This window comes from Scardinius erythrophthalmus (genome assembly GCF_964197995.2).
Source record: "Scardinius erythrophthalmus genome assembly, chromosome: 9".
Classification (NCBI taxonomy): Eukaryota; Metazoa; Chordata; class Actinopteri; order Cypriniformes; family Leuciscidae; genus Scardinius; species Scardinius erythrophthalmus.
The window spans coordinates 15,474,175-15,497,824 of NC_138229.1; the positions used below are offsets into that span (position 1 = coordinate 15,474,175).

Genomic DNA, 23,650 nt, shown 5'->3' on the forward strand with positions numbered 1-23,650 from the left:
CGGTCCAACAAACAAAGGTCTGCTTATCTAGCCCTGCCCTGGGCCTGTGCCGGTGTCCAGAGGAAGTCCACAACAGTCTCCCATCACCCACTGCCCATACAATCCCCGCTTTTGTCAGGAAACACTGAACAAGCCAACGGACAAGGCCCTGTTTCGTCTTCGGAGTGTTGCCATGTGGTGGGACTGAGGAAGTTAATAATTAAAGCCAGTCGCTAAACATCAGCAACTGCTTTTTCAGTAGGTTTGACCACTTCCTCTTTGTGTTGATTACCATGAGGTTTTCCTTAAATACGCCATAAAATCCCAAATGGAGTTTTGTGGCATTTAGTCTATGCTGTTAGCTGTAAAGTCGTCCATACCAGTGGTTCTCAACCACTATGAGGCCTTAGAAAAGGGGGAGTGGTTAATATGTCTAAAAATATTTAAATTAGTAAAATTAACATAAATAAAGACGCATAACATTAAACTAACAGCATTTTTGGGTTTATAATTTTTTTATTACAACAGAATTACCAGGGGTACACATTCGAAAATCATCTTAGACATTAGTTGGAGCCAAAAAGAAGAGAACCACTGATTTATATGCTCCAAAAGCTGCATTTAGTATTTACAGTCTTTCTCTTATAGGAAAACAGACCAAAAGTATTGATGACTCATCCTGCACTACACAAATTTGGTCCAATCAAATGCTCTATATCATGAGAATAGCCTGAAATGTACATTCTGTCATTATTTATTCACCCTCAACTTTGTTCTGATATTTTGTAGAATGATTCGACTCTTTTTGTTCACACAATAAAAGTCAGTGGAGCTCAAAACAACATGGGACCCATACAACATTTATATGGGAGAAAAAAGGGAAGTCATACAAGTTTGGAACAATACAAGGACAGAATTTTTCATGTTTTGGCTGAACTGTCCCTTTAATAGTTTTGACGTAACTTAAGCCCGTTAGCTACTAAAAATAAGGGATTCACAGGCAGTGTTTGTATAAGGGTCTCTCAGTTTATTTACACTACTGTAGAGGATATGAGTGATATCACCTGGCCAGCAGTGTCACAGTTTGTGTTACTCAGCAGTGACTCTCTCAGCACAGCCCACCAGATGAACTCCACCGAGGAGGGGGCAGGGCGCAGTGGGATTGGGCCAAGGAAATGGAGGACGCTGTCAAAAGGAAACGAAACTTCTGTCTGACTCCATTTTTTCTGTTGTGGTTCCCGAATGTGATTCACTGGTTCTAAGACTACCTCTGGAAATACTGGCAAGTGGGTGACACTAGATGACTTAGTCAGAGTGAGAAATGCGCCCCAACTTTTTACTGTTACTTTTTACTCACGCAGGCTTACTCAAAACATCAAACGACTACAACGTCACGTTATGAGAGCTGTGGGATATTTATGAGACAAAGTCAGATGTTTATTTAAAAAAAAAAACAGGAGTTTCATTTCATACTTTTGTCACAGTTAACAAATTAGCACAGTTGACAATGATTAACAATTAGACTACTCGTTTAACCTTTTTTATATTTTTATGCTCACCCCGGCTGCATTTATTTGATAAAAAAAAAACAGTAATATTGTAAAATATAATTACAAATTAAAATAAATATTTTCTATTTTAATATATTTTAAAATGTAATTTATTCCTGTGATGGTAAAGCTGAATTTTCAGCATCATTACTCCAGTCTTCAGTGTCACGTGATCCTTCGGAAATCATTCTAATTTGCCGATTTGGCGCTCAAAAACATTTCTTATTATTATCAATGTTGAAAACAGTAGTGCTAATATATTTTTTTCAGGATTCTTTGATGAATAGAAAGTTCAAAAGAGCATTTGTTTGAAATAGAATTATATAAATAAATAATCTATTCATTTAATTCATTCATTTATTAAAAAACAGGTATTTTCATGCCATACCATGCATCCACTTGTTCTGTGTATGAAACATTGTGCATTTAATTGTGATTCAGAAGAGATGCTAATCAGACACCATGATTAAAGTCAATGAAAAATGCATCAGTGTAGGTCTCGATGAATAATGCAGAGAAACAGAATACTTTGATATGATAATAATAGGTCAAAATGTCAATTCGGGTCTGAAACTGTCTTTTTTTAAACTATGGTTTAAATGCCCTTAAAAAACATTTCAGTTAAAAAATGTTTCGTCTTATATTTAGTAGCAAAAAAAGAAATATGTTTAGTTTTTAGCAACTTTCCACTCAAAAATTAGAGAGGTTGCTAGAATAAATGACTTTAAATCTGTACTGTAGCTTTTTCTTATTGTGATACTTCATCTAAAAATGAAAATGGTTTCGTTCATGTCATTCCAAACGTATACGATTTTCTTTCTGTGGAACAAAAATCTAGCATCAATTAAATATTTATATTCAATAACAGTTAATATTGACTGTGATTATTAATCTTCAGAAATGCCCCCAAAAAGCCAGTTCTTTTCAACAAACGATTCACAATTCTGAACGAACTCATTACCAAATCTTGTGTTCTTACATTTAAAATGACATGAGAGTTTCGGATGCAGCGTATAACAGCAGGTTGGTACACATAACAGCCACTCAAAGCAGCCTATCAACATAGCAACACCCTAGCAACCACCCAAAACACCATTGTAAAACTCTGGTAATCATTTGGTGGCAAAAACTATACTTTTTCTTCAGAAAAGTACAAGTTTCAGTTCTGTACTGCGACGATCTACTAGTTGATTTATGGAAGAGAGGGAGTCCATCTATATGAAAACACGGTTTATGCATGGTTTTCCCCTCTCAAAGGTCTTGCCTTTTCATCTGTCTCCACCATTTATATTTTCTGCTTGTCAGCACTTTTCAAACTCCACTAGTTTATTGATACATCTCCAGACATGTCCAGGCATGCAAGAACTCGTTGACCAGTGCATCTGTCATTTATTTCCAACTTCCTCACAAATGTCCCTATATGTTTCGCATGACTAACAACAAAAAGATTAGAGGGGTAAATTTGGGGTGGACCATGTGTGGAAAGTCTGTTTGACATTACGCATATTTTCATAATTATGAACAACATCTTTTCCATAGATATAAAGTATTTGTCAGTGATATTCTTTGAGATAATTCTCACAAGAGTTATTGAGTTGTTCTTTCTGAAATAGCTGACTGACATTGCTGGAACTGGTTTAGTGAGTCAGAGTCTCAGAGAATCAGCACAGAGGAACGTTTGATTAGCTGCTTGTGTCTGAATGTGACTGCAGCCCTCCTTTTCCTTTTGATTGCAGTGGAAACAGATGGTTCTGCCTGATACAGCCCACTGGCAACCAGAGATCAGCACCTTTTCACTCTCAAATACAAGAGATCATTTGCGATGCAGCTCCATATCACTATTGGAAATACAAAAATAACATAGCGAAACATTTACCAAACAAAAAAAATGTATGTTACTGGTAAAATAAATTTGATTACCCATGACTACAAACATTGGCCATAACTGTTGATAAGCCAATCAGGCTACAGTGGACAGTTGAAATAAAAGGCTTTCCATGACTACAAGCAAGTTCGTGGCAGATATCCAGGTTATTCAAAGCACTTTGTGAATGATTGCCTGGCTTGCGGGGCATTGTTTAGTGTGCCTGCCCATGTAGCCCATTTTGACAATAATTTACGGGATTGCTCTTTGCTTAGAGATGCACTCGCAACAGTGAGCATGGACCACTTAGTGACAACATTGTGAAGAGACTCCCTCATTGGAATACGACAATAATCATATTTTATTGAGCTCCTAAACGGGTAAGGAATTAGGGTAACCCATCATTGATTCGTAATGATACCGAATTCTACACTTAACAAACATTTTGGTATTTAAAAAAAAAAATTATAGATGGTTTTGGCAGTCATATTATCACTTAAGATTGACTTTACTGTTTTTATGTTGTGGGTCCCAGAGACTCCAGTGATGTAAAGGTAAAAATAATATTAGTAATTTTGGAATTCTACCAACTGTTTTCTCTTTAAATTATTTTAAAATGGTCCTCTAACCTATTTAAATTCCTTTTGAAGCTTTAAGCCACACAAATTAGGCATGAACTTATTTAGAAACGACGTTGTTAAATAATATAGTGGCAATGTTTCTGTTTGGTGTCAATTTACCAAAACCTATTAGAAAAAACTGAAAAAATATAATAAAATTGATTATTAAAAAGTCATCTGGGGTTTCTGAGACACATATTTTTGTAATATTTTATATGTAGGACGTAATGAATGTTATCAAGTTGAAATTAAATTTTGAATCTATTCTGACAAAATGTTTAAATGCCAGGAAGTATCACACTGATACGTAAATATATTTGTATTAAATATGTTGTAACACAATTAAGACAATGTATGTGCTCCTCTGAGTAACTTTGAAGTTCATGTTGAACATCTCTGACTCAAGAGTGATTTTACCTTGTTCATTCTTGCTGCTCATGGCGTGGAAGCTGACGGTAAGGATGTGCTCATTAAACGATTTTATCAGAGTGAGGATGTAGAACTTGATGTAATTTTCTAGTGACTCAGAAATGAAAGACTCATTTGTACTCTCTCTTCTACCCATACCTGTACTTTCACATCTCCTTACTTGCTGTAACTCTTCTACATGAGTCTAGAGCAGTAAACTGTGGTGTGTCTATGTATATTGGCATAGAGATTATTATCACTTAAGAGTGGTGTGGAGGCAAAGACTGTGGAAAGGCAGAAGAGCAGTGAACCGAACCTGAGGTGTGGTACTCTGTTGACTCAGTCTGAGGACTCTAACAACATTTCACTGTATAGACAGGTGGGAACTTCCCTGACGGTGCTGATCAAAAAGTGTTTCATACATTAAAAAGCACCTCATTCTCTTAAATAAGCTCTTCGGGTTGGCTTCCATGAAAAACCTTAAACCTGATGCAATAGTAATGGTTTTCAATTGTCATCATCATCTGCAGTTGATCTAGGTCTGGACTCAAGAAGATGTGTCTCGAAAGCATTCCTTTGATTCTGGGCGAATAAATCATTAACAATTAAAATGTATATCCTCTTTATTATACCATGAGAATATAAACCTCAGCAAAAGAGATTCATAAAATTTATTTGATTAGCATCTCAAGGGCCTTTTTTCAGTCATGAAATGTGTCATTTTATTTGGCATATCTAACATTCGCAAAAAAAATCCAACAAAAACCAAAAAAATTTTGTGTGGGTGTTTGCCAGTAGATCAGTTCCAAACAGTAGTTTGATGGTATTTGGTCCATTTTTTCCTTCATGAACAACTTCAGGTCATTGATTTTTAAGTGCAAAAACATTCAAATTTAGGACTTTGGCTTGACTGTTTTACAATATGAGCTTTTAATTCATATATCTACCCTGCTTAGGATTATTCATGTGTTTTTAGAAACACGTTTGGTTGAATTCCAGCTGACACAACATTGTTTTTCTTATGTTGAAATTGTGACTCATCATATTGTCATATTGTCGCTCTCAATTCCTTAGTCTGGCCTTTTTATTGGCCTACTATTAACACCTTTTGAATGTGATTTTGTTGGACACAAATTCATAGGGCCTGAGACAAAATTGTAATGTTGGACCCCAGCCCCCATACACCCATAAACATTGTTAGTAGGTCCCCCCTAGTCACAGGGTTTGACAATGATCCTGGTAGTTCCCCCTGATGTCAGCTCTGGCCAGACACCCTTTATAAGGAAGAATAACAAGTTACAAAGAGTACATACATCCCATACCAGTGGATCTTATGAGGGCCAAATCCCTGAGTGGTTTGTCCTATAACTATTAAATCTCAAATGCCTTTTAAATTTGAACTATATATAAATGTTTTTTGATCAAGGAAATTATTTAATTTAGAAACCTGTGTCTTTGAGGAAGCTATAGTAATTAGTATTCAGTTTGTGTTACTGGGAAAGGCCCTTAGTCTCACACTGTTAGAATTCAATAATTGAACTTGCATGACCTCTTTTACAGAGTTTACCTTCCTGTAAGTTCACATCTTTTTCAACAAATGCATGGGTAATTCTCAAGAACTGATGTCTCAAGAACTTGTGCCTCAACTTTCTACAGATATAATGAACAGGATACTGAACTTGACACTCTAATGCCCAAGAATGTTCAAAATCACTTTTTGAACAAGGCTATATCGAAACAATGTGATTTGTCTCCTCGCAGATTTCTTCATCATGGCCAATCAGCCTTTACCGCTGTCACAGGAGACTTTAGCTCAGTTCAATCGCTCCCTGACCACAGAACCAGGTACCTCAGGGCCTCCAAGGAGACGTCTGGGCTCCATCTCCACCCGCCGAAGCTCCAAAGACCAATCTAAGGACCAGCCCCACCACAGACCCCTGTTCCTCAGGGGCATGACGGGTCTCTCGTCAGAGTCATCGTTCCTGAGCCCCAACGTCAGCACTTCTCACATCTCCATCGGCAAGCGGTTCTCTTTCGCCGGCTGGCACCAGGGAGGAAGAGTGAGCTTCTCTGGACTCTACCTTCCCCAACCCATCCAAGAAGTCTATGTGGAGAACACCTACAGAATGGGACCAGAACCAGGGTGCCACTTCAGCGCCAGCAGGACCCAGCAGATATTACAGGCCACTTTGGATAGTTATTTGGAAGGTGTGAGTTACAGTCCTGACAGTTGTAGCCAACTGTGTCAGATGTTAGCAGATCTAGTTCTCAGTAAGCTAAAAGATGTCAATCCGCCACGATATAAACTTGTGTGCCAGGTGGTGGTCGGGCAGAATCATAAACAAGGTATAAGGGTGGCCAGCTGTGGCCTGATCAACCCCAACACTGACAACTACACATCTGCTGTTTTCCAAAATCACTCACTGTTTGCTGTGGCTATGGTACATGGTATGTACTTTGAATGAAAGTTAAATCAACATCTCTTATTTCGTGTGTACACGAAAGATATAAAATAAATACTGGTCACATAATTACACAAAATACAGCAATGGTCATCTGGTTTGGAATATTAAGTTATTTTTAATGTTTTTGAAAGAAGTCTCTTATGCTTACCAAGGCTGCATTCAAAAACAGTATAATACTGTCAACTCCAGAATTATTGGCACCCTTGGTAAATGGGTGGCTGTGAAAATAAATCTGCATTGTTTATCCTTTTGATATTTCATTAAAAAAATCACAAAATTCTAACCTTTCATTGAAGTAAAACAATTGAAATTGGGGGGGGAAACTCACATTATGAAATAAATGTTTTTCTCCAATGCATGTTGGCCACAATTATTGACACCCCTATAAATGCCAATGATTAAAATATCTCTGAAGTATATTCCCATTCATATATATATAAATATATATATTTATATATTTATTTATTTTTTGACTAGGAACATGAAATTGTCCAGCCATGACTTCCTGTTCCACAAGAGTATAAATACGAGGAAAGGCCAATTTCCCTTAATTGTTCATCACGAGTAAAACCAAAGAATATAGTTCTGATGTGCAGCAAAAGATTGCTGAGCTTCACTAAATAGAAAGTGGCAGTAAGAGAATAGCTAAACCATTAAAAATCCCCATTTCCACCATCAGGGCAATAATTAAGAAGTTCCAATCAACTAAAGAGGTTACAAATCTGCCTGGAAGAGGACATGTGTCTATGTTGTCTTAATGCAAGGTGAGGAGGAGAGTTTGAATGGCCAAAGACTCTCCAATGAACACAGCTCAAAAATTGCAGGGATTAGTTGAGTCTTGGGGTCAGAAAGCCAATTTTTTTTTTTTATCAAACACCACCTGCATCACCATGGGAGGGTTTCAAGAAAAATCCTCCTCGATCATCTAAAAACAAACTCCAGCATATTCAGTTGTCAGACACAACTAGAACTTCAAAAGGAATCTGGTTCTGTGGTCAGATGGAAAAAAAAAGATTTTTTGCTAGGAAAGTAAACCCACCAGATGGGATAAAAAAAAGAAAGAAAAGTTGCCCATGGTTAAACATACAGCTGAATATTTAATGTTGTGGGTCTATTTTTTTGCTGGAGGTCCTGGACATCTTGTTCAGATTCATGGTATCATGGATTCTAGCAATTACGAACATATAAATCAAAACCTGACCGCTTCTGTTAGAAATCTTATAATGGGCCGTGGTTTTATCTTCCATCAGGACAATGATCCAAAACAAACAATCAATTTCAACACTAAAATGTGTCACTGAACACAAAATGAAGCTTCTGCCATGGCCATCCCAGTCCCCTGACCTGAACCCTATAGAAAATGAGTGGGTTGAACTGAAGAGAAACATCAACATCAAGCTAGGAATCTAAAGGATCTGGAGATGGAAGGAATGATCTCTGAGCCATGGTCAGGTTTTCTCCAAACTCATCAGGCATTATAGAAGACAACTCAGCGCTGTTATCGTGGGAAAAGGACATTGCAATAATTGGGTGCCAATATTTGTGGCCAACATGAACTAGAGAAATATTTCATAATGAGATTATTTTTTATATATAAAAATTATTTTTTACATTGTTTTTCTTTTAAAACTGGAAAAAAGTAATCATGAGAGACAGAACATTTATATTTTCAATAAACTTTATTCCCCCCACTCTCCCAATACATAAAAAGTGATCATACTGAACATTTCCCAGTGTTGACACCATACAATTATGTTACATCAATAAATAAAAAACTATAAATAAAAAAATAAATAGAACACGTGCCACAATTAATAATACTAGTTAGGATTTGTCTGAGAGAGTAATGGCTTTCACAATGTTGGTATTCTAAACACATCACTTACAGCCAAGGTCACAGTTTTGAGGACATTATGATTACTTATGATGGAGCATGTCAAGTAAACAAAGCTGGAGGCACACTGAGTACATAGTCTTTTTTTTCCCCTCAAGAACAGACATTAGGGATATAATAACTTTTAAGAGCAAAAAGCTTATATCAGGTGTGTATTTGTAGTGTTTCTTCCCCCACTCCTGCCTAATTTGCTTGGAAAACCGAATATGAAGACTCTATATAAAGCCCGTCTCATTCCCTTTGTGACTCAAGCTTGAGATTCAGGGCCATTATTGCACAGAGGAATCCATCAGAAAGGCACTTTAGTCACTCCCACTCCTAACTGCTCCTCCATGAATTACAGTTCCACCTCAGCTATTCACCTCTGCCATCTTTAAAACTAAACTCATTAAAAGAATAACCATTTGGTGTCCGTAGCTCTTCTATTTTGTGTACCATTTAGTGAAATAAAAGTCTTAAAAAAAAAAAAAAAGGCCAGGTGATCGAGCATAAAAAGCCAAGCCTATCTTGCGCAGTGCATGAGACACTGCGAGCAAATGCAAGACGCTTAAGAACCCTGTGAATTTTATGCCATCTGCACTTCAGTCCAGCTAAAAATCTAAATAATAAAATGAACGGGCTCAAATTTTGGTTGTGCACACTGTGAGTCAAGCTGGTAGTGTGATACTGTTGGTGTAGGCTCAGTTGCAAAAAAAAAAAAAAAAAAAAAAAGAATAGTGCACCATAGTTCAAAGAGGCCAGCCGATGACCAAGGACAGGAGATCTTCGTGGCAACGTGGAAGCTTCCCCTGATTTTCTTTGTCATAGTCCTTTTTTGCTTCCCAAATTGAAGCGGTAAGCAGCAAATCGTAATACGAAGCAGAACAGCGGTTCCGCAGGGTTCGTTTATGCGTTGGTGTAGTGCTGGAGAAGCTGCACCACGTAATGAAGCCGCTGCCGGAGCTCCGGAGCACAGCCCCAATCGGATAGCACGTTCAGAGGGTAGGAATAAGAGACGCGCTCCTTGCTGATGTACGTCAGCAGGTACAAAGAGTCCGAGGTCTTGCTCAGGATTATCTTCGTGTGGTCTGTGTAAAAGTTAACCTGGAAAACAGAGCAGAAGCAGAGGGAAACGTTATGAACTGCATCGGCCAAGCAAGGTCAGTCATTCAATTTGGGTCAGTGGCCAAATCGTCAATGTTTCATCTGTCGTTCCTGCACAATCAGAGACTCACCTGTAGGGTTCGGTTGTCAAAGAGCATGACTAAGGCGTGATCAGTCTTGATCCACTGCAGCAGTAATGGAGAAGAGCTTGGAGGTGGCTGGTTCTCACCATTGACATCTCCACCCTACAAAAAGGAAAACTTATTTTAACACTTTATATAAATAGCCTTATTTTATACAGATTAATGATTTATAAATTATAAGATTTAGATATTTAAAATAAGACTATAATCATTTAAACATTTTATTTTTTAAATTACTTTTTTATATAATACAATATGGTTAAAAGGTTAGTGCTGAACTTAAGTTTAATTGATTAAATTTTTTTTTTATAATATTATCATTTAAACTGTTATCTTAGATTATCTTACAACTCAAATGTTTAAATTATGGACCAATTTATGGACTTACCTCCATAAGATTCTGCTCCATGTAGTTAGCCATCAAATCCACTATGTGTTTTTGATTCTGGAGCTTCTCTGGTAAAGCGTCAGCAGGAAAGCTAAAGTGTTTGTTGTTTGTCAGACAGTAATGTACAGTCCTGCAGCAGAAGAATAAAAAAAAAGGAGAATTAGAATTTCACAAGTAAAAGTAAAGCTTAAAACATCTGGTCGAAAGCAGAGACTTTCGAAAGGGTAAAGCACTCTATGTGGGTCAATCAGAGCTCAGTCCAAAATGCCAAACTGGAGGCTCATTAGAGAACAGAAAGCAAGCTGACGTACCTCCGCTGATCACACAGGCTCAGATGAGTGCCTTCGTTGAAGAGTACGCCGACGTTTTGATTGGAGAGTTGGTAACCGAAGCCGTATTTGTTGGAGTAGTCGACCCACTTGGTTACCCAGATAAAAGGCTTGGTTTTGGAAAGGCAGGGTGGGTTTTTTGAAGCTGGAAGAGGGAAGGACAATATTTGAGTACATGATCAATGGCCTAAGAGTAAACCTTGAAAATGGCCATTGCTTAAGCACCTCGGTGTGAACAGAGTGTGGGAACAAACCTGTTGGCATGGAAGACAAGCAGCTGTTAAGAACCTTCATGGCAGATTCGGCTACAGCAGCAGGGGTAGGGATATCGTCACAAGCTGAGGGGAAAAAGGAAAGATTTTATTATTTATTTATTTACTTACAGGCAGAAACAAAACAGTACACAAATATATAATTTTTTTGTTGTGTCTTGGTTATATATTATACGCATGTAAACTGTCATTCAAACATTTTTTCATGTTTTTGAGAGAAGTCTCTAAAGTTCTCCAAGGCTGCAATTATTTGATTAAATACAATGAAAACATTAATATTGTGAAAAATTACTACAATTTAAAATAAGAGTTTTCTTTTTTTAAATGCATTTAAATGCAAATTTATTCATGTGATGGCAAAACAATTTTCAACATCATTATTCCTATCTTTAATGTGACACGATCCTTCTAACATGCTGATTTGGTGCACAAGCAGCATTCATTATGAATTCATTCATTCAGAAGCATCAATGTTGAAAAAAAGTTGTGCTGCTTAATGTTTGTGGAAACCGTGATTTTTTTTTAAGAATAGAAAGTTCACCTGACCCTAAACTTTTGATTGGTAGTGTAAATATAAAAAGAGAGGTATAACTAAAAGTGCCAGCCAAATATATGAAGTGTAAAAATGAAAAGTCATCTTGCTGCAAAACGCAGCAAAGAAATAAAAATGAATTAGGGCAGGATGTTTTTGGACAAACTTGTTTTTAATGGCTGCCACTGAAAGCCTGAGGGGTTGAGTCTAAAATAAAATAGGCCTCACACATGCACATACAAAACTATTTACTGCTGTATGTCTGGGCAAATCAGCTGCTACGGTCCCTTACCATCAGTGCTGCTGGCGACAGTCCCTTTGAAGGAGCGCGATGCAGACTTCCGGGACTCCTCCTCGGCCGGGGTGTCCAGAGGGCCAGAGCTTGCCAGTTGAACCGTGGGAGAAGTGGCCTAAGAGGAAGTCACAATGTTTTTACAATCATAAGTACTTCCTTGTGCTCAGTTATAAGCAATTATCATGCGCAGTGGACACTCATTTTCCAATCTTGTGTCTCAAGCTTAAAATATCTATTTGTCATGTGATTAATATGTGGGTTTGGTCAGTACGGAGTTATTCTGAGACATTCAGCACAATAGGTGGACTACTGTACTCATTCATCTACAGCGGCTTTCAAAACACGTCCCCACAGAGCCCACTTTAGCTATGGTGCAAAACTGCATACACACTGACGCAGCTCTCTACGACAGTCATGAGTCAGCCGCGAAGCGGAGACGCTATTAATACGCACTAATGCACATAACTGCGACATGCATTATTACCTCATTCACTCCCATTGTCTTGTAGCTCATCTGCCGACCGATGGAGTGTTTCACCATGCCTGACACCAGTTTAGAAATGTCATCTTTCTCCTCACAAGGGGTCTTTTCAACAGCTGCAATGACAATTTTAGGTCAAAAACAGAAACTAAGGTTTCATTCCAAACCAGTGTTATTGTTAACTAAAACTATTAATGTTTTCAGTAATAGAAATAAAGCTGAAACAAAAGTATAAGTATTTGATGAACTTGAACTTAAATTAGAAATTAGAAATCGGCTTGGCAATTTACTAAATGCTAACATTAAAATAATCTGGAAACATAAAAAAATGCAAGCTAATAAAGATAATAGTATGAAAATAATATTAAAATAACACTGTTCCAAACATCTCAAATAGAAAGAGTGGTTCGAATAGGTACATACCTTTTGATTTTTTCTTGCCAAAGAAGCTTTTAGCCATCTTGGTGAAGAACTTCTTAGCAGGGCTGGGTGGATTAAGCTCAGGCACCATCACACAGCTGCTGGTAGGGAGTTTCTCTGGAGTGAAGCCCTGAGGGAGAGAAAAAAAAAACAGATTAGAGGACTGCCGAATTAAAATAAGGAACTGGTTAAGAAGAGTAAACACTTAAACCGCTCTTTATAATCAGGTTAAAAGGAAAAGGTATAATTGCACTTGGACACAGATGAATGATTACAAACCTTTGTGAAATACTCGTGGGCCAGTATTTGATCCAGCGTAAGGCGGTCACAGGGGTTTTTCTGAAGGACTGCGGAGATCAGCTTCTGTGCAGCTGGAGTGAGGGATGGAGGAAGGCTGTATCTCACTTCCTTAATACACTTGTAGGTCTCTTTCAAGTCTAAGGTTTCAAATGGTGGATTCCCACATAGGAGTGTGTACCTAAATAGACCAGAAAAGAGCTTGTAATCAAGGCTGTCACATCTGATGCAACATAAATCAAGTAGGGACTTTCCATAAATAGTATATTAATATACAAGACAACACCAGAAATTTCCCCTGCCTGAGATTGTAAGTTAATATTTTAATTCTCTGATGACCAATTAACGGTCATGTGATATGCAAGTAAACAAATGAAAAGTGCATTTTATTTGATTGTTTTTATTTTAAAAATGAACCCCCTGCAGTTTTGGATTCCCTGGTCTACAAAATAACCATAAAATGGTCTAGTGTGGACTTGAAAAGACTTACATTACACAACCCAGCGACCAAACATCTGACTCCGTCCCATGGCCTTGTCGGTTAAGGACCTCTGGTGCCAGGTAGTTTGGAGTCCCGCAGATGGTCCTGCAAAAAGAGCATTTTATGTCAGCACACTGATCATGTGCATTTCTATGAAAGTTATTGAGGATAAAAGGCAAGCAAACTCACTTCTTCCTCTGCTCGACTGTCTCCAGCTTTGCTGCCAGCCCGAAATCACCTAATCTCAAATCCATGTTTTCATTCACAAAAAAATTACCTGAAAAAACAAGTTACAGCACTATCAAACCAACTGAACTTATGGATGTCATACTAGGATTAAAACAGCAGGCTAAAAAGAGTCAAAAACAATACCTAGTTTGAGGTCTCTATGGAGGATGCCTTTGTTGTGGAGGTATTTGAGCGCAGATATGATCTGTCTGAGGTAGTAACGGACTTCTGGATCTGTCAGTGTATGCCTTGCTTTCCAAATGTGTGCCAGAGACTGAAAATATGAAGCACAGGATTAGAATCAGTGCCTTGTTTTCATCAAATGTGAACATTAGAGGTCTGTCCTTAGTAAAGCAGCTCACCTTTCTACTGCAGAGTTCAAGGAAGATGTAAATGTTGTCTTGGTCCTCAAAATGATGGGAAAACTTCACCACATGCTTGTGTTGGAGGCTTTTGTGGAGCTCGATTTCATTAATGATCTGTGGGACAAAAAAAAGATGAATATAAATAAAGGAGGAAGCTGGAAATATGACGATTCACATGTGCACTCGGTTATTCTCCATTTACCTTCTCTCTCTGGTGTGGCTTCGAGACTCTGCTTTGAGGAATAACTTTCACAGCATACATCTTGTTGTTGGCAAGATCCGTCATCTCATAACATCGTGCAAAACCACCCTAGAAACAAAAGCCATTATATATTAAATAACTCAAAATGTGTACACAGGTGATGATTACATGCAGATCCCTGTTCAACAGTCTCAACACTCAATGACTGTAAGCAACTAACTAGGCTAGTTTTTCGTTTTGAACGTTTGATTCATATTTTCCACGACTGATGTCAAGAATGCGGTCTAGGCAGCCAGCTTTTATGGTGTTCAATATGTACCGACCAGTATTTGCAACCTGGAATTGATTTTAAGTGGCATTTTTACCCTTTGCACCATATATAAACAGCGTGTCATCAATTTAGCAAATGCTTCAATAGAAACAGAATTATGACTATTATCTATAAAAAAATAAATAAAAAAGCACAACATGTTCTTTTTTCAATTAGTTAGTTCAAGTTAAACACAGCTCTCTAACATCAAGGTCAACAATTTTTGTAGCTGCCGAATATTTTTATTTTGCGGGAGATTGTAAGTAACGTTAGACCAATAAAGTGGTCATCAGTAGACCAGCTGTCATATCGGATTCATTTTAAATCTGCAGAAAACATCTGTTTTCCTTTAAAAAAAACAACAACAACGTGCAAAGATTTTTTTTAAAACAATTTGTTCACCTCCACGTTTCAAATATCTCGGGTAATTTTTGCCCCAATCCCTAGTTCATTTCTGACCCTGGTCCCAACACATGTACAAAGGAATGACGTATTCTTTTCCCACTAGACCATCCTTAAAGCATCGCACCATGATGCGGCACTTTAAAAACTGGGATTGATGATGAGACTTCGAATAATCAATCGAGAGCCTTGTTTTGGAAACACGAGAGGGAAACTGACAGAGGTTATAGGTTCCACTGATCATAAGCACTGCAGCATCCTTTTCATTGATGCATTAATTCATTCACCTTTCCCTGACATCGGATCATCGTATTAAAAATCCAGTCAATTCAATAATTGCAAACAGTGTCTTTGCATAAAACCATATGTATTTGATCAAAACTGGAAGACAACGCTGTCTTATGACCAGCAGGTAGGTTCTAGAATCACAGACAGGGCGGGTTGCGGTCCAGTGGTTCTGGTGCACCCATGAACAGCTCCCAAAACCAGCCGAGCACGCAAGAGACTGACACACATTGCGCACCGTGCGACCACGTTAGAGCAGCATATCAGGAAACGCGGCACGAGACAGTAACAAATGGCATAATTTATTCAAATGATTAGCTCTGATGTATGGAGTACGTTAAATATAAAAGAGTGGTACCTTTCCCAAAAGCTTTCCTTTACAGTACGATCTTCCAGACTTTGCGTCAACCACCACCTGCGCGACCTCCGTCTTAACGTGCTCTGATTTACTCCGGTTCGGCTTGGCGGGCGGTTGAACCGCTTGAGACGGTTTGAACAAATCCGGATTCATCATTTTACAGGAAAGACGCTGCGCTGTGGTAAAACGAGCAGGATCCATTCATTAATATAGATCCTTCGCCTTAGAAAATAACCTCCTTTATGTGAAGTCCCAAAGTCTGGCCAAGTTCTCTAGTCCTGTGAATCAAACATGCCCGGACGCCGGAGTCAAGCAGTATATAAACTCTTCGTGACGTCATGGGCACAGGCGGGGCCGAAAGACGGCGACGTCTGGAAAGAATCAACGCCATTGGCTGGTGGAGATTAAATCAAAGATCAGAGACGCATATGAAAGTGCTGGAGAAAAGTGAATGAAAACCCGAGAACACATCCCCCAATCACGGTTGACGTGATTATGGATCTCTGGATGACATGCACTGGTTTATTAAAAGTGTTTCTGTTTTCCTCTGCTTAGGGTTTTTGTACAAAACGGCATGCCAATAAAGTTTTTTTTTTTTTTAGCATTATCGATTTAACTGTTTAATACTGGTCAAGTGTGTGTGAGGATTAATTAACAATTTCGTGTCATACTGCGTGAAAACAAAATACACATATGGCCGCCGTGAGTGTTTTTATCATGTAACATTCAAAGTTGAAAGCAGACATATTTAAAACAATTGAACAATTGAATTGCATACACACAGGATATATTTTTTTTCACGAAGAGGACAAATTACGTCATTGTAGAATATACTGAACTGAACTAAAAAAACTCGTGGTTTCGTGCGCCCCCTTGTGCCTTGATAAGTAAACTGCTACGGTTTTTTTCACTTAAAAACGCACATTATGTTCTAAGCCCGTTTTAAAATAATAATTAACACATTGCTTTCCTTCATATCCAAAAGTTTTCCAATTTTAGAAGCCCTGCTCTAGAAAAGCAGTCTGAGATCGTATTAAAATTATAATCAACAAATATACTGTTTTCCTTTCCATCATATCCAGTTTATTTTATTTTAAATACTGTGTGTCCCCTGTTTGATTACACATCATATCAATGTTTATTGCATGACAGCAATTTTCATCATACTGTCTGAACATGGATCGTAAAAAAAAACACATCTGAAGTGATATTTTTTCTCTTTTTTTTTTTATTTTTTATTTTCCACTTTTTAGGTATATGGTCCTAACTGCAGGAATAATATTGAATGATAATCCACTGAACATTTGTTGATAGGAATTATAATGGGGATGAAAAAAAAAAAAAAAACACTGTTCTTTAACAGCTGCATTTAACAAGAACAAAGTACAAAAATGCATGAAATAATAAAGTGGAATGGCATGTGTGCAGCAGCTGAATTGGTGTGAATGTGGAAGCAGATCAATAAGTTGGCTTAGAAGTCAAGATCATCTGTTTTGACTTTCTTCTCCTGAGACTCAACCCAGGCCTTGTTGATAGTGCGTTTCATCTCATCATCTCCATCGGTGTAGATCTTCTTCAGTACGCTCATCAGCCCCTCACTTGGATCAGCGTTCTCATTCGAGCTGGGTTTGCTGAAACAGATATGTTACCATTTTATGACTTATAAACATAATTTGCAGAACCAGATTTGATACAATGCTAACTAACTCTGATAGTCTGCAGTCAAATATTTTTTCTTCTCATATTAAAATAATAATAAACATAACTCATGATTACAAATGTATTATTTTTATTTTATTTTGGATCATATTAATTTACATTATAATATTCATTATTTTTATGCCTAAATCTACACCACTCAATTTAAAATCTTGTTTTCAAATAAAAAATGAAGACGAATAGAGAATGAAAGTGTGCGCATTTGACTCACTCTTTCTCCTTAGACAGTTTTTCTACTTGTGTCAAGCATTCCCATTTTTTTGCTGACTTCTTCTTGCACATGATAAGGACCATGTCTGTTTTTATCTGTAAACAAATAAATTGTTAAGCCTTTTTATCTATACAATTTTAACCAATTTAGCAACAGAATATACAATATCATTAAGCAAGTGACAAACCTTTTTACTACTCTCTGCAACAATAATGGGAAATAAAAGGTTGTTGACTGTCATTTGATGGTTCTTCCCATCCAGATCTTTGACTAGAACATTAAAACCTCTGTAAAAAACACGAGAGCAGTGGTTACACTTATTGATCATTAAGAACACCATGATGCAAAACGATTTTCACCCTCTTAACCTAGTAAATACATTTTGTGGCATGACCATATATCTAGAAAAGACTAGGCCTATCATTTACAGGTGCCTGCAACTGAGATAAACGAGCAAACAGTAGATAACATGTAACTTTATGCTGAACTTGTAAAAATTCACTTTGTCAAAGCAAATTTATGCACGTCTATTATATATATAATATAATAATAAAATATAAATCATACTTTTTAAAGAATTTATCTCTCACTCTCCCCAACTTTGAATTTGGAATAAATAAATACTGGACACAATAATAAATAAGAAATTTGGGCAACACTGAACAATACCGTTTCATTTGTTAATATTAGTTAACTACATTAGTTAACATGAACTAAAAACACTTCTACATATTTTATTTATAAAGGTCCATTTTAATTTCATCATTTACTAATATATTTGTAAAATTAAAAGTTGTGTTGCATTAAATAATGCACTGTAAATTAACAAACAAACCATGAACAACACAATTTTCTGACTAATTTTAATAAAGATTAATGAATGCTTTTTAATTGTTTTATATATATATATAATATATATATTGGACATTGTTAGTTCATCTTAGGTAATGCATTTACTAATTTTAACAAATTAGACCTTATTGTAAAGTGTTGCCGAAATATATGTCCATGGTTTTACCATAATAAAAATGATAACCAAAATTCAGCAATATTTAATGCGAGACCACACCTCTCTGTGAAGTTAGCCTCAACGTTTTCAGCTGGAATAGCATGCACTCCTTTAAGTGTGATGTAGATTTTGACGAACTTGTCAGATTGGTCCCATCCTAAAATAGAGACAAACGACATGTGCAGCCAATTAGTCAATGTTTATCACGGTGAATAGCCTATACCTATTATCATGAGGTACGAACGCACCAAAATTGTTGATTTTGACTGTGTATCCTTTGAGGGTTGTTTCAGTTTTGTCTCCAGAGTCTTTCCTGGCTTGCTGCAGTTTCTGCTCTCGTTGTTTTTGTGCCAGCTCTTTCTCTATTTTCTTGTGCTCTTGCGTCAAGACGTCCCGCACGCGCTGTCGTTCACATTTCTCTAGCAGATTCGTGATCTCTTTCAAATCACTCTCAAGACCGGCGATCTAGAGACACAAAGTCACATCTGATATTAACATGTTCATTACAGAACAGGTGAGTTCAGCAGCTGTCAACTCACTGCCTAGTAATATTTCATTCACCCAACATGTATTATCCCATAAGATTTCTTAGTAAAACATGAGTTTCATTCACATTTATAAGCTTATTTATGCCACTGCATAAGGGCGCTTACAGTGCAGAATAAACCTAGCAGACCGCTGTATATTCTCACTACATGCCATTACAATGACTAAAACACTGAAAAACAGAACATTATACCAGTTCATTGATGTCCATCGCTGTCCTGGAGAAACTATCCACAACAATTTTATCGAAGTTATGAAAATGATCTTTGCTTTCAATTCGTCAACGTGTGTCCACTAGAATGCATGAAGCGCTGTTTCTTTCTAGAAAGATTCTTCCTTCCGCGTTATGTCAATTCAAAATAAAAGTCCTTAATTACAAAATAATTCTTACAAAACCAAATACCACTAATCAGATTATAGTTACTTTATGAATTACATTACTGCAAATTTATTACATTATCTATCAGGTAAAAATACTTATTTAAAATTGTGTGTGTGTTTGTATATATATATAAATATGTGTGTGTGTCAATGTCACTTTTATTTATACAGCACCATTAAAACAACACATGTTGACCAATGTGCTTTACATCATCTCAGTAAAAAGACAATTGTATAGTAATACAATTGTGTGTGTGTGTGTGTGTATATATATATATATATATATATATATATATATATATAAACAGTATAAAATAAACAGTTTATCAACCACAAAATATTCTTATTTAGCTAAAATGTACTAAATTACTGTTGCTTTATGTAAGGTGTTCATCCGTAAATGCACATATTGAATACATTTTCACAGAAATATGCAATAAATTATTTACTTTGTCTTGTTGATAGGTTAAATATCTTCCTCTTTTTGTAAAACTAAATTATGTTTAAGTGTGACACCAAAGAAAGAGATAAAGTAATCCACAATAAGGTTAGATACATAAAACCTGAATAGAACACACACAAAAAATGCAAAAAATCCAAATAAATCACAAAACACAAAAGTAGCCCATTACACTTTATATTTATTGTATCTACAATAACATAATTTATATTAGATTTGCCATCAGTCCATCAATCTGAATCAATTTAGCAGAAAAGAAAATTCTAAAATTTTGCGCAGGTGCTTGTTTGTTTTCCAGCTCTGTTTCTTTGCACTTTCGTAAGAATATCTTCTCTTCTAATGGCATAACAAACTCAAGCTCAAGTTCATTCATAAATTGTAAAGCTTATACACTGAATGACAAGGTTGTACGAATGACCACTTATACAATCCCACGGTTGATCACCACATTGATCTCTGTATTCCAGACATTTGGTTGTGGTCCGCTAAATGGCGAAAAACAATTCGGCTAAGACGCCACCTGCGCTTCACTCCACGTGGACGTGATGTCATCACACACCTGTTGCGAATGCGCACGGGACAACTGTCTCGAGGAAGTGCGGCTATTTCTTTATCAGCTATCTCCTAAATACATAAACATGAAGACATGGCCATTATTATTAGTAGTTTTAGAGCAATATTTTGACATTTCATTCATTGCATCAAGTCAAAATAAAGGTTACTGACTTTGTAAATGAGTTAAATAGCATAAAATCATTTATTTTTGCAGGATTTTAAAGGTTGTAAGCCATTCATGTAAATGAAAAACTGAGTATAAACTAGAACTGAAGTGAAACCGCAAGACTTTGAATATACCTGTAGCTCTTTTGGCAAAATAGTATTCTTCCTAATGGCATTGATGCGCAGTCTCGTATCTGCATATTCAAATGCCATTTGTCTTCTTTTCACATCCCGTACCATCCTCCAGTCAACATAGTAGCTCCTGACCTGCTCCACCACTCCAAGTGAACTTCTGTAGGCCTGAAGGACATCAGATGAGATTTTACGGTAACACTTTACTATAAGGTCTTGTTTGTTAACATTAGTAAGTGTATTAACTAACATGATCTAACCATGAGCAATACATGTGTTACAGTATTTATTAATCTGTTAATGACAGTTAATTAAAATCCAGCTGTTCATTGATTGTGCATGTTAGTTTACGATTCATTAACTCAACAAATATAACAATTTTAATAATGTATTAGAAAATGTTGAAATTAACATTCGCTAAGATTAATAAATGCTATAGAAGTATTGTTAATTCTTAGTTCATGTTAACTAATAATAAATAGCGAAACATTATTATAAAGCGTTATATTTTACATCTGTAGATTAATTCTTACATAGGGTCTTACATTTGTAGATTCATTTTCAGGTCTTACAAAACCCCTTACAACTTATAAAAATACAAATGACTAAAAATTAATCTTTCTGACAGACGTAAACTACAAATGTCACCAGCATCTCTTGGTCTAACATTAGTGTCCAATGGGATCACAGTTGAAATACAACACCATCAAAACACAAATACAAAGCATTAAAAGTCCTTACAGACTTTGCATTCACACACTATAATTTTTTTCACAGTAAATTTACCTGTCTACAAACCGGCCATGACGACTGCAGAAACCCCATCCCCGGGCCGAGGAGCTTCCATGTCGCCGCCATGTTGATCCAGCACTGACTGACCTCGATGGTGGTTTGCAGGTTGAGAACTGAATTTGGTTTATCATCACTGCCATCTACTGGTCATATTAATGTTCATCCAAGCATTAAAGTATTGTTATCGCTCTTACACAGCAGTAAACCATTTAAAAAAAAAAAAAGGAAACGAAAAATGAGACTTCGTCGTTACAGGACACAGCTGAAAATGTCGACAACTGGCTTTGTCTGCAAGGTTGTCATCATGGCGATTCATATTAGCCTACTGCGATTCATTATTGTAAAGTCTAGGATTGTAGGTCTGAGCATCTAGATCACCAGACATGAAAATAGTGGTGTAGGAAAACGGATTCACGTGACACAATAATCAGTAAACAATTCAGAAAGTACGAAGAGCAGTAGGCCTACTACAGTTAAAAATGGCTTGTGTGTAATTGCGGTACACAGCCAGATAGTGGCAGAATGTTGCTATTAATTCAACAACACTAGGATCCTCTTGTCTCTAGACTAGGGTTTCAATCCTTTAGATGCCACGGACCTCCAAATATGATCATCCTCATGTGAAGGACCCCCATCCCCCGTAGTTTATTGTATAAAGGCATAATTTGTACTGTTAAAAAATAATATTAATAATGTAATTAATTATTTAAATCCATACATTTTATTGTAGACTAAATTGTTGTAAACATTTCCACAGACCCCACCCCCCAGCACTCCCTTGCGGCCCCCTGTGGGTTCCTGAACCACACTTTGAAAACCCTAAACAAGAAAAGACGCAATTTGACAAAATCTATAAGATCTATGCTTGAAGTCTTTGTAATATAGGCCCTAGGTTACATAATGCATTTAAAGCAGTACCTTTTTTACTTCAAGGCCACTCATTGTCCTCAACAATATTCCAAGGCCCTTGCCTAGTTTTGTCAAAACTTATTTTAATCTATGGGCAATCATAGTGTCTGTAAATAACAAAAAAGTTGCTAAAATAATTCTAATCTTTTTAAAAAAGTAGGATTCTTGAAGTTTTAGGAGTTGAATGTTCTTTCCACTTATTTGAATTTACTAATGAATTGGGTTACTTTTATAAAATTGTATTTATGTTCCTTATTTACTATAAGGACTAAGGACTACTCAATTTCTACTCAATAAAATATTTTAGAGCTTAACAATGTTTTTATTAATTTACATGACTTTTCCAGGTCTGATTTCTAACACTTATAAATAGAATCCAGGTTTTCCAATTCTGTCTGAATCAGAGAACCGATGATTCAAGGCATATATCCCCTAATCAGCAGCCAGGGCTCCTTTAAAGGGATAGTTCACCCGAAAAATTAAAATTCTGTCATTAGTTACTCACCCTCACGTCGGTCCAAACCCGTAAGACTTTCATTCACCTTCGGAACACCAATGAAGATTTTTTTAATGAAATCTGAGAGCTTATCTGTCCCTCCATTGACAGCCTATGCAACTACCACTTTAAAGCCCCAGAAAAGTATAAAGACATCATTAAAGTAATCCCTGTGACTCCAGTGGTTTAACCTCAATTTTATGAAGCGACATGAGTGGTCTGTTTGTGCAAAAAAACATTGCAAAATATTAATCTTCAGCGTGTGCTTCGTGGTGCTCTCGTGAAAGCACGTTGGAAATGAATATTTTGTAAATAAATTGTGTTTTTTTTTCTTTCTTTCTGCAAACAAAACACTTGAGCGCCTAATATAATTGAGGTTAAACCAGTAACATGGATTACTTTTATGATGTCTTTCTTACCTTTCTGGGCCTCAAAAGTGGTAGTTGCGTAGACTGTCAATGGAGGAACAGAAAGCTCTCACATTTCAATAAAAAGAAATTCATTTGTGTTAAGAAGATGAACAAAAGTCTTACGGATTTGGACCGATGAGGGTGAGTAATTAATGACAGAATTTTCATTTTTTGGTGAACTAACCCTTTAACTTGAACCTATCTCAGGATGACC

At 36.7% G+C, this 23,650-nt stretch overlaps 4 protein-coding genes across 5 annotated transcripts in view; 1 reads left to right on the forward strand and 3 right to left on the reverse strand.

The window, feature by feature from the left end:
* The window catches only part of dynlt4 (dynein light chain Tctex-type 4), a 47,124-nt gene extending 40,138 nt beyond the window's left edge, over nt 1-6,986 (forward strand). Inside the window, exon 4 of one of the 2 annotated variants that reach the window (XM_081375563.1) lies at nt 6,183-6,986. In XM_081375563.1, coding sequence (XP_081231689.1) covers nt 6,183-6,886 — 704 coding nt within the window. In that variant the 3' untranslated portion in view covers nt 6,887-6,986. The remainder of the gene's footprint in view (nt 1-6,182) is intronic. The other variant, XM_081375564.1, reaches the window with a different exon arrangement.
* A 2,219-nt stretch (nt 6,987-9,205) lies between these two features.
* plk3 (polo-like kinase 3) lies at nt 9,206-15,944 on the reverse strand. Its single transcript, XM_081374473.1, has 15 exons — nt 15,652-15,944; nt 14,297-14,404; nt 14,092-14,208; nt 13,874-14,003; nt 13,691-13,778; nt 13,511-13,606; nt 13,003-13,201; nt 12,727-12,853; nt 12,307-12,419; nt 11,820-11,937; nt 10,978-11,061; nt 10,706-10,868; nt 10,395-10,524; nt 9,995-10,108; nt 9,206-9,863 (listed from the first exon to the last, which is right to left on the reverse strand). Exons 1-15 carry the CDS (start codon nt 15,850-15,852, stop codon nt 9,666-9,668), a joined length of 1,986 nt encoding a protein of 661 aa, XP_081230599.1. The 5' UTR covers nt 15,853-15,944; the 3' UTR covers nt 9,206-9,665.
* A 736-nt stretch (nt 15,945-16,680) lies between these two features.
* On the reverse strand, nt 16,681-19,484 carry cacybp (calcyclin binding protein). The gene is made up of 6 exons (XM_081373442.1): nt 19,330-19,484; nt 18,839-19,055; nt 18,651-18,747; nt 17,769-17,868; nt 17,582-17,676; nt 16,681-17,282 (listed from the first exon to the last, which is right to left on the reverse strand). Exons 1-6 carry the CDS (start codon nt 19,345-19,347, stop codon nt 17,123-17,125), a joined length of 687 nt encoding a protein of 228 aa, XP_081229568.1. The 5' UTR covers nt 19,348-19,484; the 3' UTR covers nt 16,681-17,122.
* Nucleotides 19,485-20,138: 654 nt separating this feature from the next.
* mrps14 (mitochondrial ribosomal protein S14) lies at nt 20,139-22,124 on the reverse strand. The gene is made up of 3 exons (XM_081373443.1): nt 21,616-22,124; nt 20,833-20,997; nt 20,139-20,601 (listed from the first exon to the last, which is right to left on the reverse strand). The coding sequence occupies exons 1-3, from the start codon at nt 21,685-21,687 to the stop codon at nt 20,419-20,421; spliced, it is 420 nt and encodes a 139-aa protein (XP_081229569.1). The 5' UTR covers nt 21,688-22,124; the 3' UTR covers nt 20,139-20,418.
* Between the last annotated feature and the right edge of the window lie 1,526 nt (nt 22,125-23,650).

What these genes read in the sequence shown, in the direction of transcription:
- cacybp (XM_081373442.1), bottom strand. An exon ending in TTGCAGAGAGTAGTAAAAAG is followed by an intron (nt 17,677 to 17,768) that starts GTTTGTCACTTG and finishes ATTTGTTTACAG; the next exon opens with ATAAAAACAGACATGGTCCT. An exon ending in AAACTGTCTAAGGAGAAAGA is followed by an intron (nt 17,283 to 17,581) that starts GTGAGTCAAATG and finishes TATCTGTTTCAG; the next exon opens with CAAACCCAGCTCGAATGAGA.
- mrps14 (XM_081373443.1), bottom strand. Translation starts at nt 21,687, where the DNA reads ATGGCGGCGACATGGAAGCTCCTCGGCCCGGGGATGGGGTTTCTGCAG. An exon ending in CATGGCCGGTTTGTAGACAG is followed by an intron (nt 20,998 to 21,615) that starts GTAAATTTACTG and finishes GATGTCCTTCAG; the next exon opens with GCCTACAGAAGTTCACTTGG. An exon ending in TTTTGCCAAAAGAGCTACAG is followed by an intron (nt 20,602 to 20,832) that starts GTATATTCAAAG and finishes TTATGTATTTAG; the next exon opens with GAGATAGCTGATAAAGAAAT.
- plk3 (XM_081374473.1), bottom strand. Translation starts at nt 15,852, where the DNA reads ATGGATCCTGCTCGTTTTACCACAGCGCAGCGTCTTTCCTGTAAAATG. An exon ending in TGGTCGCTGGGTTGTGTAAT is followed by an intron (nt 13,202 to 13,510) that starts GTAAGTCTTTTC and finishes TGGTCTATTTAG; the next exon opens with GTACACACTCCTATGTGGGA. An exon ending in TGGCAAGAAAAAATCAAAAG is followed by an intron (nt 12,420 to 12,726) that starts GTATGTACCTAT and finishes TTGTCATTGCAG; the next exon opens with CTGTTGAAAAGACCCCTTGT.